Source organism: Triturus cristatus, chromosome 5_1 (assembly GCF_964204655.1).
Source record: "Triturus cristatus chromosome 5_1, aTriCri1.1, whole genome shotgun sequence".
Classification (NCBI taxonomy): domain Eukaryota; kingdom Metazoa; phylum Chordata; class Amphibia; order Caudata; family Salamandridae; genus Triturus; species Triturus cristatus.
In genome coordinates, this window is record NC_140587.1 from 124176519 (window position 1) to 124195478 (window position 18960).

At 50.8% G+C, this 18960-nt stretch overlaps 1 protein-coding gene across 1 annotated transcript in view; it reads right to left on the reverse strand.

Moving 5' to 3' along the window:
- Positions 1 to 2942: 2942 nt before the first annotated feature.
- LOC146830356 (uncharacterized) overlaps positions 2943 to 18960 on the reverse strand; it is a 993685-nt gene continuing 977667 nt past the window's right edge. The window contains exon 17 of the mRNA XM_085603721.1: positions 2943 to 3004. Within this exon, the coding sequence (XP_085459847.1) occupies positions 2943 to 3004 (62 nt within the window). The remainder of the gene's footprint in view (positions 3005 to 18960) is intronic.

Below are 18960 nucleotides of genomic sequence, written 5' to 3' on the forward strand. Positions count from 1 at the left end.
ATGTCCTCAGTGCTACCGGTGCCAGTCTTCCAGAACCGGACAGCAAGCTAGAGCTGCTGCCGGCCAGAGACATGGTTCTGCTGAGCCAAGCTCATGCAAGGAAAGCAGAACAATGGATATCCTATCACAGGGAGGTGTGACCACCTCCCAGACAGGGTTTAGTGTATTGGGGCAGGGTGGGGGTGCTTGCCAGTGCCACTGAGACTCCTTGAAGGGCACATTTGGTGCCCCCCTTGCATACTCCAGCTCAAACCATTTCAGGGAGCCATTGGCTCCTGCTCTTGTGTGAAACTGGACAAAGGACATGGGAGCATACTCCCCACTGTCCGGCTCCTCCTCTAGGAGGGACCCCTGAATCATCCCAACCCTTTACCAAAGATACTTAAGGGATTAGCAGTGTGTGCTTCTCTAGATTTGTCGTGGGACAAGATTTTGATCACATACCACATCAAATGTGACCGTCTGGGCACTCTGGACATCGCTGGGATTTGCTTTGGGAACTGAGACTGCAACTGGGAAGACTCCTGCTGCTCCTGGTCTCATCATCCTGTAAGTCTGCTGCAGGGTCTGTGCCTGTGCTCCATACAGGTTCTTCACAGGGCCTGTGGACATCCAAGACACCCAAAGGTACATCCCTTGGAGTGAAGGAGTCACTCTCTTGCATCTGTAGGCACTACAATGATGCTGACCGGTCTGCAGATCCTGGGCTCCCACGGAGTCCAAAAGGCTCAGCAACACAGGTGTTGGTTCTGAAACTCCCCTGATGCCTGCACTGTCTTCATACTGACAAACTGAGTCCCTCGTCTGAACTACTGGAACAGAACTCCTGTGCACCGCTTCGACTGCCGTTGCCAAGACTTGTTGACTCTCTTCTCCAGAGTTCTTTGGGATCCAAGAAAGTCCTATATCAAGCATCTCCTGCAGACAAGATCTTTGCTTGCATCGCATCTTGTTCACCGTGGGCCTTCATCTTTTGGTGAGCTGCTCGAAGTCCTCTTGCGATTCCTGTGTCTCCGGCCCATGGGTCCTCTTGAGACTCTTCTTTGGCTCCAGTGTGCTCCCCTGCTTGCTCAGCGCCTGCTCTGACATACCTACTCGTGGTGAGTCACTTGGACCATGCTAGTCCCAACATTGCAACTTTTTCATCCACTATGTTGTTTGCTGCTGCCAAAGCTTGTTGGTGCCCCTGCCAGACATTGATAACCTGGCTTGCGTCATCCAACATGGGACAGCTTGTAAACAGCTCCTGGTCTTCCACAGCATTGCCTGGTCTTCACAGCTGCAACGTCAAGGACACCGTCAAACTCTCCTACATCACCGACAACAGTGGGCATTCGTCTTCCGTGCCTCCTGGTCACTTCAGAGTGGTATAGACTTTGTCCCCTCTGCTTGCAGGTTCATCTCACCTTGAATCCACCTTTGGGTTCCACCAGGCTCCTTCATCTTCTTCTCCAGCAGCACCTTTCCTGAAGTCCTCTATTGTGGTCTAAATCTGTTTCCGACATCACTTGACACCTATGTACCTGGCTTCCCTGGTGTTAGGTATCCTGGTTCCTGGGGTATCCATGGGTGGGGTGACTTTCCAACATTCCATCTTCCACAGACTGTGCTCAGGGTGTTCTGGGAAGGGTCCTTTTTGTTTAAAACTGCAACTGAGACTTACCTGTTTAAATAATTTGCAAGTCTTATCTGTCATGTGTGGTGGATTCCCAACCTTGGGGATAGTGCTGAATTCTGTTACCTCACTGGTTGAGCATGGGCTGCTGAAGGCAAACTAAAGGGGTTTGTTGGCTGTTTCAGCAGGAAGCTGGAATACTGGTGCCCTTGCTGACCAATGTGTTGCCACTCAGTTTCTTGTCTGCGATCCTAAAAGGACTTGGCTGCATCATTTGCTGGGAATGCTGCCTCTAACTACACACCAGCCCTCTGGAACAGCCCCTAAATTTCCAGAACTGGTGTAGAAATGGTTTGCCACGGGTCAACAGCCCCAAAGAATGTGCCTTAGCTCTGCCGCATGTAAAGCATTTCAAAGACGAGTCCACCTTATCTCCAAATAGGCAAGACCCATAAAAGAGCATGTCAATTACCATAGCCTGTATATTGCCAGATAATCAATGGACCTCATCTAGACAGGTCTTTGAAGGCCAACACTGGTGTCCAAGCGTCCCGCCAATGCAATCAGCGGTATCCATACCGGCACGGATAACATACTTGGCAGACTCTGCATTCCTTTTGAACTTCAACCACAAACACTAAGTTTAAGCTAAAGCACGAAAAGAAGTGTTTGAAGCTCCAGCGGGAACAAGCAAGAAAACAACCAGAAATGAAGGACCCCAGAAACAACACAAAATGTTCCTGTATAAATGCTGTAGCAAGCAGAGCAGAGCAGAACAGCTCACACCTTACACGCTTCACTTTGTATTCATGGAGTGCAAAACATATGTGTGCTGCAGAGAGCAAAATCCCAGGACTAAGACACCATTTCTGCTTTATTTTGTAAGCTCTTCCATAAGTGGTGTGTAAGACAAATGTACTGTGTAAGCAGGGAATTGGAAAATAAATTTTTTTTAAAAGGTATGTTCCAGGATCTCGCACATGTACAGAGAGTTTCTACACTTTATTAATGGCAGAGAGAACCCAATGGCACAGAACATGTCTCATCAATTTAAATTTCCAACAGTGCAAACAGTGTACTTTAGAGTTGGAACTCTTTACAACAGAAGAGGACATGGTTCAACAGTTTTCAATAGCATGCACTGTAGAATATTAAACATAGGTTTCCTCACAGTATTGCTTTACTTTGTACTGTACCCTAACAGTCTCAAGTAAGACCTCACACGTTCACACAAACCTCTTTCTTTACAATACACGTGGAAAATAAGAATCTAAATAATTTCTACAAATCAAGAGTGCTCACATCTTACTGTAGGGCACCAGAACCGTTATTTAAACAGGCCAGTGTACTTGCCTGCTTTCGGATTATCGCCACCTTTCTTGGGGGAACCTGTAGAGAGTAAATAAAAAGTTTTAAAGCAATACTGTATTTTACAAATAAAATACATCCTTCTGCAAGCATTTTCTTGAATGCAACACAAATCCTAGCCCTTGGCCAGGACTGTCTGAGGCCCGGACAATAAACTCTCGTGGCCTAGGAATCAATGGATTTCAAGCAACAAACAATGCGTTACTTACTTCCGGTAAGGCTATTTCCTTTTTTTTTTTTTTAATACATTTTTATTAAAGAGTATCATGACACCAAAATCGTCTATCAAAATAGAGCATCACAAGAAAAAGAAATACAAAAAACTAACCACGGCATACATCATCTGTATCATGACTCTTGTTTTTACAGTTTTCAGCCCCGAACCCGCCCCCCCCCCCCAAAAAACCCACCCAGCCCCCCCGGGGTTGCTGTGGACAGGAGATAGACATGAAAAATCCATTAAACAATAAACCAATTATCTCAAAAAATGTATAGCTACATAACACAATATATGCAATATATACAATATATATACATTACTATCATGCTTCACTATTTCAAATATCATTGATTTGCCCGATCCAACCAATTAATTACTGGTGCCCAAATTAATTCCCCATTTCTGCGGGCCCTTGGACCTCTCTTTCTAAAAACCAAAAGCTCCCACTTCCCGACATTTATAAATTTGCTAAACCACTTATGTTCTGTCGGAGGGATAGGATCTAGCCAAACTGTTGCTAAACATAATCTAAGCGTAGCCATGGCTACAAAAAATAACTTCTGCTCTGGAAGCGTCATATTAACATCCACTACCCCCAATATAACTGCCTGAGATGAAAATTGAAACGTACGATGGAACAGTATCTCTAACCATTGTTTAACTTTGCTTAACAAAGGGATTAAATTAGGACAAGAAGAAAACATATGAATAATATCGACCGCAAAAGGCTATTTCCAGCCGATACTCTAACTGCAGATTTGTTACTTTGGGATTCCTCACCCTGTGAATCTCCCTGCGCACTAAACTGGATCCAGAGACTGATGCAATAGCTACAGGTGGAGCCATTGGCCATTGTTACAACTTCAACCCACCTCTGGACATGACAAGACAAAGCTGCATAAAGTGCCATTGCAGTATGCTAACTTCAGGTAAAACATTATTTCTTTCCATGCCAAAGACATGGAACATGGCAGACAAATGTAATGGTAGCTGGCTGTCTGCTAAGTCTAACGAAGACCCTTATTAAATCCTGGAAAATTATTTTGCATCAAGGGGAGGCGGGAGGATGGTGAGGAATCTGCAGGTAGATTAACCCTGAAGGTAAATAGCTTAAGCTGCTGGATACTTCTAACAACAGATTTCTCTCTTTGCTAATCAGGCCAGAGTAATGCCCATTCCAAGGAGGTAGGTCTGAGGCGTGGACTTTACAAGGGTTCTACAGAAAGAGAGGACAAAAATAAATTCCCTCCCTATGGAATTGTGAATAGTGTGGGCAGAGATGCTTACTTGGCTTCTTGTCAGATGTGTTATTCTGGAAGGCCCTTAGGGCAGTAGTTACGGCTTATGCTCTAGTGAAATAAGCTATAAGGCTCTCAAGAGGATCCTTTTTGGCCAGGGTGCAGCATTGCTTGAAGCAGAGGATAATTCATCAGAAGAAGGTCTGATTCTGGACTGCCTTTCCTTTTCGGCAGCAGCAAACTTAACATCTGATTATCTTCCCTAGGGTCTCCAATAGGTTGATTGGTAACTACTAGTACCTCACATCCTGAATTAAAACTACCTGTCAGCTGGTTTGGGAATATGCAGCTTCCGTTTTGATAAGCGAGCACTTTAAAAGATTGTACAAATCATTTGTGAGGCTAGGGAAGATAATGAACACGTTACTTACCTTTTGTACCCCATTATCTGGTAGAGACTCTACCTAGCTGCAGATTCCTTACCTCTGAATTTCCCAGGCATCAGGCTGGATCCGGAAACTTTTCCTGAGCCATACCACTTTCGCGCGGCTTCGGGTGGCTCCATTCTGCTCCGCGTGACGTCATCGGTAGCATCGGTTATGATGTCGCAGTGCCTATATTAGCGCCACCCAAGGGTGTGAACGTCAGTACTTTTAGTTTTTTCCACGCCAGCAGCGTAGAGCCATGACGTAACTAGCATAGTCTTGTGCAAAAATAGGGCCCTGAAAAGGGGAGTAACCCTACCCCTACAATATTAGTCCGCAAAGCAGGGAGGCATGGGTGGGGCTGTAAGGAACCTGCAGCTAGATAGAGTCCCTACCAGATAATGCGTAACCAAAGGTAGGTAATTTGTTCATCTGATGGAGACTTCTAGCAGCAGATTCCTTACCTTTGAATTAGGTACCCAAGCCGTACTGTCCGGGCGGTGTGCTGCGGACCAATATCCTATACTAGGAAGTCCTGCAGGACAGAGCAACCAAAGTGCCTGTCCCTGCAGACCTGACCGTCCAGGCAGCAGTGTTTTGCAAACTTGTGCAAAGATGCCCACGTTGCTGCCTGACAGATATCTTGTACTGGGACACCCCCGAGAGAAGGCCTTAGTCGCAGTCTTTCCCCTTTGTGGAATGGGGCCTTAATCCCTCAGGGGGCTGCTTCTTTGCCAGAGCATAGCAGATCTTAATGCAGAGAATGATCCAGCGAGAGAGAGTCCTTTTCTACACTCCCCTTCCCTTCTTCGCTCCCACGTACCCCACAAAGAGTTGGTCGTCCACCCGGAACTCTTTAGTGCAGTCAAGGTAGAATGACAACACTCTTTTTTGGTCCAGTCAGTGGAGACGTTCCTCTTCCTTAGTGATATGCGGGGGAGCAAAATAGGTGGGCAACGTGATGGACTGACACAGATAGAAAGGGGTCACAACTTTTGGTAAAGAGGATGCCTGAGTGCAAAGCACCACTTTGTCCGGAAAGGACATAAGATATGGAGGCGAGCAAGATAATGCCTGCAATTCATTCGCCGTCCGGGCTGATCTAATCGCCACCAAGAAGACTGTTTTGATGGTCAAGAGCCGGAGAGAAGAATTGTGTAAAGGCTCAAAGGGAGCGCACATCAGATCGGTAAGGACCAAATTAACGTCCAACTGCGGCACAACAAAGGGTGTAGGGTGAAACACGTCAGCCAGTCCTTTCAGAAATCGATGTAAAATGGGAGATTGGAAGAGAGAGGGTTGGTCTGGTAGCCGCAAAAAAGCTAACAGAACAGAAATGTAACCCTTGAAAGTTTCCAAACGAGAGCCCTGTTGGGCAAGGGTCAGAATGAACAAAAGGACAGTAGAAAGAGAAGCAGAAAGAGGGTCAATAGACCTTTCTCTACAGTATAATATAGATTTATGCCAACGCCAGGCGTATACCGTCAGAATACCCTTAAAGACTTCTGGAGGAAGGTCAAAAGCTATCAACTGTTGCCACTCAATCGGCTTAGCCGGCTGCAAGATGGCCGCACTCTGAGTGGGCTCTGCCGGCCAAGCCGATAATTCTATCAAAATCCTGCAGATAGTTTTGGTGCTGTCACCCAGCACCGTGCTCTATAAACTCACGCTGCTCTATGGTGTCGATTGCTGCCTTCCACTTCCAGGGCCCCTGTTGGCACCGGCACGTCGAGATCTGCTGTTGGGCACCCGACGTGGCATCCGGGCCTCCATGCTGGCGTGCGGCGGGGGCTCGGCCTGGGCCGTGGCGGCGCCTCCCATCCGCCGAATTGCCTGAGTGGACTTCTGCGGGAAGAATCATCTATGCGGACCAGCTTTGCAGTTCTGCCTCCTCAGACCCGATGAGTTGCTCTCCGTTGGGGGTTCCCAGCGGAGGGATCAGAGGAGCACGTGTCGAACCGTGGGGCCTGGGCCTACGCTCCGAGCGGGTGCCTTCTTCCACGTCTGCAAAAAGAACTATTGATGGACAAAATGCAGAACAATGTCATACATTCACCCCAGTACAGAGATCTGGGCCTAAATCCATTGTTTTTTTGCTCACCATGCCATTCCAGTTTGCACCCAGCCATATGCAAATCAGTTTTGACCCTGTGTCCAATGGGAACAGTCCAGCCCGAACTGCCAAGCCAGGTCCTCCCTGGATTGGAAACAAGCATCCTAGGACCGGTTTCGGGGTTTCACCCCTCTTCAGCCAGGATAGCTTGATTCCAGTGGCATGGAGAGCACAGGACTCACGTCTGAGCATAACCGTCCCACTCGGAGTGACAATTGCAAAAAGAACTATTGATGGACAGAATGCAGAACAATATCATACATTCACCCCAGTACAGAGATCTGGGCCTAAATCCATCGTTTTTTTGCTCACCATGCCATTACAGTTTGGACCCAGCCATATGCAAATCAGTCTTGACCCTGTGTCCAATGAGAACAGTCCAGCCTGAACTGCCAGGCCAGATCCTCCCTGGACTGGAAACAAGCATCCTACGACCGGTTTCGGGGTTTCACCTCTTTTCAGCCAGGATAGCTTGATTCCAGTGGCATGGAGAGCACAGGACTCGCGTCTGAGCATACCCGTCCCACTCGGGGTGATAATTGCAAAAAGAACTATTGATGGACAGAATGAAGAACAATGCCATACATTCACCCCACTACAGAGATCTGGGCCTAAATTGATCGTTTTTTTGCTCACCATGCCATTCCAGTTTGGACCCAGCCATATGCAAATCAGTCTTGACCCTGTGCCCAATGGGAACAGTCCAGCCGAACTGCCAGGCCAGGTCCTCCCTGGACTGGAAACAAGCATCCTAGGACCGGTTTCGGGGTTTCACCCCTCTTCAGCTGGATAGCTTGATTCCAGTGGCATGGATGGAACGCACAGGACTTATGTCTGAGCATACCCCTCCCACTCGTGGTGACAATTACAAAAAGAACTATTGATGGACAGAATGCAGAGCAATGTCATTCATTCACCCCAGTACAGAGACCTGGGCCTAAATCCTTCGTTTTTTTGCTCACCATGCCATTCCAGTTTGGACCCAGCCATGTGCAAATCAGTCTAGACACTGTGCCCAATGGGAACGGTCCAGCCCGAACTGCCAGGCCAGGTCCTCCCTGGACTGGAAACAAGCATCCTAGGAACGGTTTTGGGCTTTCACCCCTCTTCAGGCAGGATAGCTTGATTCCAGTGGCATGGAGAGCACGGGACTCACGTCTGAGCATACCCGTCCCACTCGGGGTGACAATTTCAAAAAGAACTATTGATGGACAGAATGCAGAACAATGTCATACATTGACCCCAGTACAGAGATCTGGGCCTAAATCCATCATTTTTTTGCTCACCATGCCATTTCAGTTTGGACCCAGCCATATACAAATCAGTCTTGACCCTGTGCCCAATGGGAACAGTCTAGCCCGAACTACCAGGTCCGGTCCTCCCTGGACTGGAAACAAGCATCCTAGGACCGATTGCGGGGTTTCACCCCTCTTCAGCCAGGATAGCTTGATTCCAGTGGCATGGAGAGCACGGGACTCACGTCTGAGCAAACCCGTCCCACTCGGGGTGACAATTGCAAAAAGAACTATTGATGGACAGAATGCAAAACAATGTCATACATTCACTCCAGTCCATGGTCCTCGAGGTCGTGCGCTTCAGGGGTTTGTCCGGCATCCAGGTTAATTGGAGTAAGTCAGTTCTCTTTCCTTTGACGGATGCTACTGTCCTTTTCACACCGGACTATCCTTTTCAGTGGACATCGGGCCCACCAGATACCTGGGCGTCTGGTTCAGTAGGAGTGTGGACGAACACTGGAAGGCTAATTTCGGTCGGGTGGTCGATTGGCTGGAGACCAAGATACCCCTTTGGCGGCGTCTTCCTCTATCTCTTGTGGGGCGTGCTGCGATCGCTAAGATGGTAGTGCTCCTCAAATTTTTGTATTTGTTACTGAATGTCCCCGTTCCTCTTATGGCTCACTTCTTCTGCACACTCCGCTCCCTCATCATTTCCCTCGTCTGGGCTGGGCGTCAACCCAGGATTGCGTATGATATCCTCACGCTCCCCCTCGCATGCGGTGGGATGGGCGACCCGGACTTAAAGTTATATGCTCTTGACGCCCAAGCCAGCTTTCTTCACTTCTGGGTGCACCTGACGCCGTTCCAACCTCACGTGGCGGTAGAGGCTGACCTGGTGGCCCCCTTACCCCTACAGACTGCTATCTTTGCTCCTGCAAAACAGCCCCGCGGGGAGATCGACATGGTAGAGACCCTCTGCTGGTCCTCGGACGGTCTCAGAAGGTATTCAGGCTCCCGCTTGCTCTCCGCCGGAGCCAAGCCTGTCACATACCACCTGGCCTTTCCCTCGCTGCACACAGCTGGGATGGCCAAGCGTGCAGCCGGCTTGGTTCTGGTCACTTTATCAGGTCTTTACCCCAATGGCGCTTTCTTTTCGCTCCCGGCCGAGTCTGGACCCATGGATACACTACTCTATTATCAACTTAGAGCATCATGTCGGGAGTTACACCCCACATTTCCACAGCCCCCACTGTTGATGGTCGCCCTCAATTTGGTGTACACGTCCACCTCCCCACGCAAACTGGTCTTGAGGCTCTATGCTGCCACACTAGCGGCATCCTCGCTCTCGGCCGATTGTGCCCACATTGCCCGGAGTGAGGACCTTGGCATCGACCTTTCCCAGGAAGACTGGTTGTATTGCTGTAGGCAGACCAGACGCCTATCTCCTAATTACCGCCTACGCCTAATACATTTTTAGTACTTGCACAGGCTGTACCGCTCTCCCGCTCAGCTGTACAGAATGGGTCTCACCCTCAGTGACAGTTGCCTCTGGTGCCCATCCCCAGTGGCGGGCTTCTCTCATTTTGCCTGGCTGTGCCCCTGGTTTCTGCATATTGGCACTACGTGTGTACCGCCATTACTGAGATTACTTCCTCGCCTGTTTCGCCAGACCCCTTGACTTGCCTACTCGGCTTGGTTAAACACTGCCCAGACGCCACCCGTCGACTTACGGCGAAGCTGCTCATCCTCGCGTGTCATAGAGTTGCCATACATTGGGGATGGAGGCCCCCAACCAAGGTGGGTGCCTGGCTGGAGGACGACTCTCGTTGCGAGACGCTATTGTCAGAATTTTGGGAACTGATGCCGTTTACGGGCGTCTATGTGATATCTGGGAGCCTCTGGTTTCGTATCTCCTCTCTCGGAATGCCTCTCCCTCTGCGACCTCTCCTGTGCTCCCTGCCGGCACTCCGCCCGCGGCGGCCGCTGGTGCTGGTCCGTAGGCTTTCACCCTACTCTCCCTGCTCTCTGCCATTTCCTTGCGCCCCTTATTTGGCATCCCACCCCACCCAATGTCCCACCCTACCTTCACATGCTACACGCTCTGCCACTTATCCTTACAAATCATAGTGTGCTGCTACTATACGACTGCCTTTCTGTGATTGATACCTAATGTGGCCCCCCTACTTTTCTATGTAATTTGTGGAAGTACTGCTTGTTTACCTTGTAACTTGATGCTGACAACTTTCAATAAAGGTCTTTGTAAAATCAAAAAAAAAAAATACTGTTGCCACTCAATCTCTACACATGGAGGCGCAGGTTCGGGTAGAGAACCCTCCCCTGCTGCTGCGACAGAAGATCCTCCCGAGCAAGCAGCCTGATCGGAGGATCGATGCTCATTCTCAGAAGCCACACGGATACCAGACTCTCCTTATCCTGTCCGGTGCCACAAGGATGACTTGACCCTGGTCTCTCCTGATCTTCAGAACCCTGGGCAGGAGTGGTATGGGCGGAAACATGTACAGCAGGCCTTGAAAACTCCAGCACCCAGTACTGCTGACACTGCATTCTCTTCGGAAGCGAACAAAGCTAACCAAGGTTCTATGCACTGCTGAAAGAGACCTTGAGCCACCTCTGACTAGAGACGCCATTCATGATCCACTAAGCATTGATGGCTGCGTTTGTCCACCTTGGCGTTCAGAGAACCTGCCAGGTGTTGAACCACCAGGGTTATGCCCTGCTGTTCCAGCCATGTCCATAAACGAAGGGCCTATTGACAGAGGGTCCACAATCCCCGCCCAATCCCGCTTGTTGCAGTACCACATGGTGGTGGTGTTGTCCGTGAACACCTGCACTAACTTCCCCTTGATAGAGGGAAGAAATGCTCTCAATGCCAACCGAATCGCTCGAAGCTCCAACAAATTTATGCGGAGCCTAGACTCTGCCCGAGACCAGTGTCCCCTGATCTCCACCTCTCCCAGATGCCTGCCCCATCCCAGAAGTGAAGCATTTGTCACGACTGTGAGATCTGTATGGGGAATGGAGAGGGGCCTGCCACTGACCCAATCGCGGTTTCAACCACCACTGCAGATCTCTAGCAGTTCCTTTCGAGAGCTGGACCATGTCGGTGAGATTTGCCCGATGCTGTGCCCATTTGAACTTCGGGTTCCACTGCAGAGCCCGCTAACATCGGAATCATAGCCTGAATATCCTGGACTTGCTGCTCGGGAGGATAGGCCCGAAACTGCACTGTGTCCAGAACTGCCCAAATGAAAGGGAGCAGTCAGGTGTGACTTTGGCACGTTTATAGAGAACCCCGGCGAATGCAGGAGGTTCACCACAGTCTGAAGGTGGGAGACGACTGCCTGGGGCGAAGACTCCTTCAACAACCAGTCATAGAGGTAGGGGAAGACTGACACCTCTAACCTGCACAGACCACCGCCATCACCTTGGTGAAGACCCGAAGGGCACTGGTAAGGCCGAAGGGAAGCATGCCAGTATCTGGGGAGGCGTCTAGTCCACTGACCTCCCCAAGTTCTCCATCCTACTCCAAGTTCTACTCTGAGACATCCTGGCATTTCAGAGGGTCCACAGGCCCCGTCCATTCCTCTCTTTAGTCTAGCACATCTTCAAAGTGATCAGGCGACAACATAGAACCCCTGTGTATGAAAGTAGGATCTGCTGTCATGGTCAACCCCACTTTTTGCTGGTGACATTATATTTTTCTGACTAGTCTGACCGAGATCCTGCTAGCCAGGACCCCAGTCTGTGCTTCTCCCCTAAATTGGACATGGTGAGTGCTTAGGTACACCCAAGATTGTCTACTGGTGTACCCTGACAAGTCCCTAGTATATGGTACTACGGTACTCAGTAGGTACACCAGGGGTCTCCCCGGGGCTGAAGCATGTATTATGCCACCCATGAGAGACCACTCAAATCGTGATTCTAGGCCTGTTATTGCAGCCTGTGTACGTTGGTGCTAGCACCACTTATGATAGATATGTTTCCTAATATCTGAGGTCACTACACTTAAAAACTATAAGTCACCCCTAATGCAGGCCTTTCAATCCTGAAGGTAGGGTGCTCAGACCGAAGTGTGAGGATGCCCCTGCATGAGTGGGGCACCCCTACAAACTTCGGAGTCCATTCTCCTGGGTTGCAAGTGGATCAGCCATAACGCTATATAGAGTGGCCATGCGTCAGTATGTGATGCCCATCTCTAAACTGGCTGTAATGAACCCTGTCATGTTTGGTATCAAACATGTTGAAATCATACCCCTACACCGGTATCATTCCATGGACTCTAGAGCTCCTCCAGGAGGCCCTCAGTGCTTTCAATACCAGTCTTCCAGAAGCAGACAGCAAGCTAGGGCTGCTGCCGACCAGATACATGTTTCTGACTTCCTGTTGCTGAGTCAAGCTCAAGCAGGGGAAGGCAGGACAATAGGTATCCTGTCACAGGGAGGTGTGACCACCTCCCAGACAGCGTATTGGGGCAGGGTGGGGGCACTTGCTAGCACCACTGAGACTGCTTAAAGGGCACATTTGGTGCCCTTCTTGAATATTCCAGCAATCCAATTTAGGGAGCCATTGGCTTCCGCTCTGGCATGAAACTGGACAAAGGACATGGGAGTATCCTTCCCACTGTCTGGCCCCTCCTCTGGGAGGGACCCCTGATTCGTCCCAACCCATTCCCAAGGATATGTAAGGGCTTAGCTGTAGGTGGGTGCCTAGATTTGTCATGGGACAACATTCTGATCACATACCACTTCAAATTGGACCGTCTGGACACTCTGGACATCACTGTACTTTGTGATGGACACCGAGACTGCACCTGGGAATGCTCCTGCTGCTCCTGGTCTCATCGTCTGCAAGTCTGCTGCAACATCTGTGTCTGTGCTCCATACAGGTTCTTCACAGGGACTGTGGATATCCAAGACAGCCAAAGGAATCGCAATTGGAGTGAAGGAGTCACTCCCCTGCATCTGCAGGCACCACAACGCAGCTGACCGGTCTGCTGATCCTGGGCTCCCAAAGACAACGAAAGGCTCAGCAACACAGGTGGCAGTTCTGCAACTCCCTTGAGGCCTGCACTGTCTTCTCACAGAGTTTGAGGTCAGTATCCCTCGTCCGAACCGCTGGAACAGAACCCCTGAGCACTGCGTGGACTGCCGTTGCCAAGGCTTGTTGACTCTTTCCTCTTTCTTCCAGAGTTCTTTGGGCTCCAAAAAGATCCTACCACAAGCATCTCCTGCAGCCAAAATCTTTGCCTGCATCACATCCTTTGCACTGTGGGCCTTCATCTTTTGGTGAGCTGCTCGAGATCCTATGCGATTCCTGTGCCTCTGGCCCTTAGGTCCTTTTGAGGGTCTTCTGTGGCTCCAGTCAGTTCCCCTGCTTGGTCGGGCCTGCTCTGACTTACCTACCCGGGGTCAGTCACTTGAACCTTGCTGGTCCTGACATTACACCTTTTTCATTGACTATGTTGTTTGCCGCTGCCAAGGCTTGTTGGTGCCCCTGACGGACACTGACCCCCCCAGCTCTCGACATCCAATGTGGGACTGCTCATAAACAGCTCCTGGTCTTCCACAGAATCTCCAGATCCACGCAGCTGCAACCCCAGGGGCACTGTCACCTCTCCTGCATCCCGAACATCAGTGGGCACTCGTCCTCCGTGCCTCCTGGTCACTCCTGAGTGGCAGTGATTCTGTCCCCTCTGCTTGCAGGTTCTTCTCACCTTGAATCCACCTTTGGGTTCCACCGGACTCCTTCATCTTCTTCTCCAGCAGTACCTTTGCTGAAGTCCTCCATTGTGGTTTACGCCGGTTTCCGACGTCACTTGACACGTATGCACCTGGCTTCACTGGTGTATGGTATCCTGGTTCCTGGGGTATCCATGGGTGGGGTGACTCTCCAACCTTACATCTTCCAAGGGGTGTCTTCAGGGTCCACTGGGAAGGGTCCTTTTTCTTTAAAACCGCAACTGCGACTTGCCGTTTGACTAACATTGAGCATGTGGTCATGTTCCAACACTGCACACGACCTGCAAGGGGTTCCAAGATACTCACTTTGGGTGGTTCCTTGGGTCCTTGGCTCTTCTACGTGTTCTGGTTTTACTCTTGTCTTGAGTTGTGGTTCAAATTCCACTATTTTAGTACATGGTTTGGTCTCCCCCTAGAGACCATTTTGTATATGTGCTACATACGTGTTCTATTTCCTAAGTATTGTGTGTATTGTGTTTATATGTCCGGGTAGGAGATAGTACAAGGTGTTAGTGAGTGTTTGTAATAAAATACCTATGTTTATAACTACACTGTGTGATTCTTTTTCACTTAACCTATACCATAAGATTAAGTACTGGTAAAACAAGCTGTTTTATACTCCTTCTGGCCTAAGCCTGAAGGCTGCTCTCCATAGCTACTACTTAAAGGGCTTTCTAAAGTTGTGTAAGGCCACTAAATTCACCATAAGGATTGTCTGGATTAGTGCAGGGTGCTACACTTTTATAAGTGTGCACCATATTCTAAGCTAGCCTCTCACACCCTGAGTTCGATCGGCGTTGGAATCAGCCTTGAGCGACGCCGTTCTGGCTCCATCTCATCGGGGATGAGGATGAGGAGGGGGCTGGTGCTGCCGATGGGCACCAGTGGTGCCGCAGACACGGACTTTGGGTCCGACGCCGGGGAAGGTTGAGATGGGACGACCGGCGCGACCTGGATTCGGGATCAGATCCTTGAGGCCCCACCAGCGCCATGCTGGAGTTGATGGCGTAGAACCTGATGGGGCCCCTTTCAACTCTGCAGGCCCGAGGGCTCACCGGCTGGGTCGTCACGCTCAAATACGCAGTGCATGGCCTCGTTAAAATTCTTTTATTTGAGTGGGAGTCACTCCGGCTCCCGGAAAGAGTGGGAGGCGTGAAGTAGACTCTGGCTCCACTGAACAGCGCCTAGAGCGTCGGTGCCCCTGACCTCTCTTGACAGATGTCAGCAGAGGTGAAGATGAAGTCCATTTGAACTTCTTCTTCTTATGCAGCTTCCTCAAGTGTCCCGAGGACCTCGAGTGGGATGAAGAGGACTTAGGGAGCGGTTCTGCAATGTCCTCTTCTTCGACCGGGACCGGAACCTGTCAGAATCTCGCTTGACGGTGTCAACTGTCAGGCCACGAAGAGCTTCATCGCTCGCATCCTCAAGGCCTTTGGAGCCATGGCCCGGCAGTGCGAGCACAACTTCGAATCGTAGCTGCACTCAAGACACCAGAGACAGACGAGGTGGGGATCAGTAACGTGGCAAGCAATGCACAGATTGAAACATATCTTCCGCGAAAACATCCCTCGCACACGAAGTGGAAAAAATTCTCTGAATTTGACAAAAGTTGAGAAAAAACCTGACAAAAAGTGGCAGAGGGGTAGCTCTTCCTGGATCAGTGCTTAGCTGTTACGGAAAGAAAAGAACTGATGTCCTCGCTCCAGTGTCATAACCGATGCTACGAATGCTGACGATGTCACATGGAGCGGAATGGAAACTTTCGACGCCTTGTGCAAGGGGTATTGCTTAGCAAAAGTTTCCAGATCCAGCCTGACGCCTGGGAAATTAAAAGGTAAGGAATCTACAGCTAGAAGTCTCTATCAGATACGTTGGTATGTCTCCTACCCAGAGATATCAACACAATACACAAAAATACTTAGAAAGCAATCAGGTAAGCAGCACAAAATACAAAGGTCTCCAGGGGGTGACCAAACAATATACTGATAAAGGTGTATGCGAACTGCCAAGGAGAATGGGACTTGGATCAGAAGACACAGAGAAGCCGGGACACAGGAACCACCCAAGGTAAGTACCCAGGAACCCCACGGAGGCTGTGTGCAGCGTGGAAGCACAGCTGTGTGCCCAACGGAAGTCAACGGAGAAGTGGCGGTTGCAGTTTTAAAGAAGGACCATTCTCAGAGGACCCTGAAGAAACCCTTTGGAAGATAGACGGTTGGAGAGCCACCCTATCCGTGGTTGCCCCAGGAACCAGGTTGCCTGCACCATGGAAGCCAGGTGCATAGGGGTGAAGTGCCGTAGGAATCTTATGTAGACAGCAAAAGGGAGACTCCGAAGAAGATGACTCTGGAGAAAATTGCAAAGGAGTCCGGTGCAATCCAAGAGGTAATTCTGGAAGTGAAGAACCTGCAGGCAGAGGGGACAGATTTCTTCAGGTGTCCTTGATTCCCACAAGTCTGTTTACGAACCTGGAAGAAGCACAGACACAGACGACGAGGAAGTCTTGAAGAATGGCGATGCCAGGAGCATCAGGAGTCTTCCTTGGTGCAGGCTCAGTTCCAGTCGAAGTCCATGTGTCCAGACAATTGAATAGCGATGTAGTTTAAGGGTTGAGTCTTGGCCCACGATGAATTTGAGGACCCACCCACAGGGGTGCCCTTAAGTACCCTAAGGAGAGGGTTCGAATGACTTGGGGGTCCCTCCCAGAGGAGGGGCTGGACAGAGGGAAGGATACTCCCATGGCACTTTGTCCAGTTTCGCGCCAGAGCAGAAACCAAATGTTCCGGAACTGGTTCAAACTGGAGTATGCAAGGAGGGCGCCAAATGAGCCCTTCAATGGAGTCTGGTGGCGCTGGCAAGCGCCCCATCGACGCCAATACACTAAGTCCTGTCTGGGAGGCTACACCTTCCTGTGACAGGAAACCTATTGTTCTGCCTTCCCCTGCTCGAGCCTGGCTCAGCAGCAGGAGGTCAGAATCGTGTCTGTGGTCGGCAGCAGCACTAGATTGCTTGCATACCCAGAGAGGCTGTTATAGGGAATACAGAGGGTCCCCTAAGGAGCCCCCTTACATGGGATCATACGTCCAACACTGGAATCGGTGTTGGAGTATGATTCCAACATGTTTGATACCAAACATGACCGGGTTCGGTGCAGCCACTATTTAATTAGACATTTCTGAATGAACTATATACCTTAAAATTACTGACCGCACTTGGAAAATCGACTCTGGGGTTTGTAGGAGTGTCTTGCTCATGCAGCGGCACCCTTACACTTTCAACCAAGCACCCTGCCCTCAGGACTGAAGGGCCTACCATAGGAGTGATTTATAGTTGTTAAGTGCATTGACCTCACATATAAGGAAACTTTAATCTGTTGTGAGAGGTACAAGCACCATCTAACACAGGCTGCAATAAGAGACCTGTAGTCAGGGGGGCGCTAGAGGGCGCCAAACAAGATGCCCGCACCCGCATGAGGCTCTTGTAGTTCGGGCACTAATCCTTCTCTAATCCTTGCCATCCTGGCACTCTAATTCAGCAAAAGTGGCCATTTCCGCGCAAGAGACATTTGGCAACGAGCTGGAGGCAAGACCGAGCGGTTTGCTTACCTTGAAGTGCTCTTTGCTGGGCAGCAGCCTTATGTGCCTGCGCTGGTCAACATGGCGACTGGTCGGGCTGCCTGAGCCGGCCTAGGTGGAGCAGAGAAATTGTCCACTTGGTGCGGAGCCGCTGGCGGGGTGCGGAGTCTCTGGAGGTGTACGGTGGGAGGTTGCTCAGGGTCTACATCTGCCAGGCCTGCCGCGCAGGGATCCTGCGGACCGATAGGCGCGGATGTGACTGGTGGCTGCGGGGCACGCGCGCTGGCCGTGCGAAGATCGTGGAGTGGACCAAGCTACACATGGCCCCATGGTAAGAGCGCTGACCGACCGGAGCGACGCGGCCGTGTGGGGCGGGCGGGTGCTGGCGGCGCGAACTGGTGTGCGGCGCCCTGGCCCTGCTGCCCGTTACTCAGATTGACTGTCGCTCCTCACTGGGGACCGGGGAATACTTCGGATCAGAGCCTGCACCGCGTCCGAGACAACTGCAGCGGTGAGCGGTGCAGGCTGCAGCCGACCGCCGAATCAGGGAGGAGGAGCTGGAACGAGGGTTGAGATTGTGGCCTACTGATGGGTCGCTGCTGCTGCTAGGCTTTAAGGCCTAATTTATTCGCCCCCTGACGCTGGGATAGTTCTGCAGCTCTGCCTCTTGCCACGCCTACAGGCCCGCACCCTGGCCGTGTCAGAGCAACTGCGACAGTCCTCAGAGATAAGAGCGCAGTGGGCCCATAATACTGCCCTCTGCCTGGACCACGGCCTCCGGTTCGACTGTCTGCACAGGCTCACGCCCACCCTCAGCCCAGCTATACACGGAGGCATCCCTGTCCGGGTTGGGATACCCATCACGTGGAGGGGGAAAGTAAGGGGGCACACGGTGTTGGCTTGGGATTGCGCAGACTTTCCTGCAGTGCCCTTGGGAGCGCGGGGTCGCCTTCATTGCGTGTTTAATCTGGTGGCTCCACTACACTTCGATTGATTGGAGAGTTGAGACGGGCTCCCTCGTGCAGATGACACGGTCAACCCTGCGCCTTGCTCAATCACCATTCCTTCCGGAAGGCCACAATGGGGAAACTGGACTGCAAGCAGGCGAAGCTCACCTTCGATACCCGTAAGACATCTCGTTCCCAAACAGGCCCGGATGAGGACCCTACTGAGACCCCGGCCCCGTCCACGGCAGAATTGAAGGAATTGCTTCTTGTCATGCAGGAGAGTCTGACGTCGATCGCATCTAAAATGGACTCCATGTCGGCCAGGATGGACGGTCTGAAGTACAGGGCCACCTCTGCCCGCGCCCTCGAAATGGACAAAGTGTTGAAAGTGATCGCAGCTAAAAACGAGGAGTTGAAATCGCGCTCCCGGAGGAACAACCTCCGCATTCTGGGCGTACTGGACTC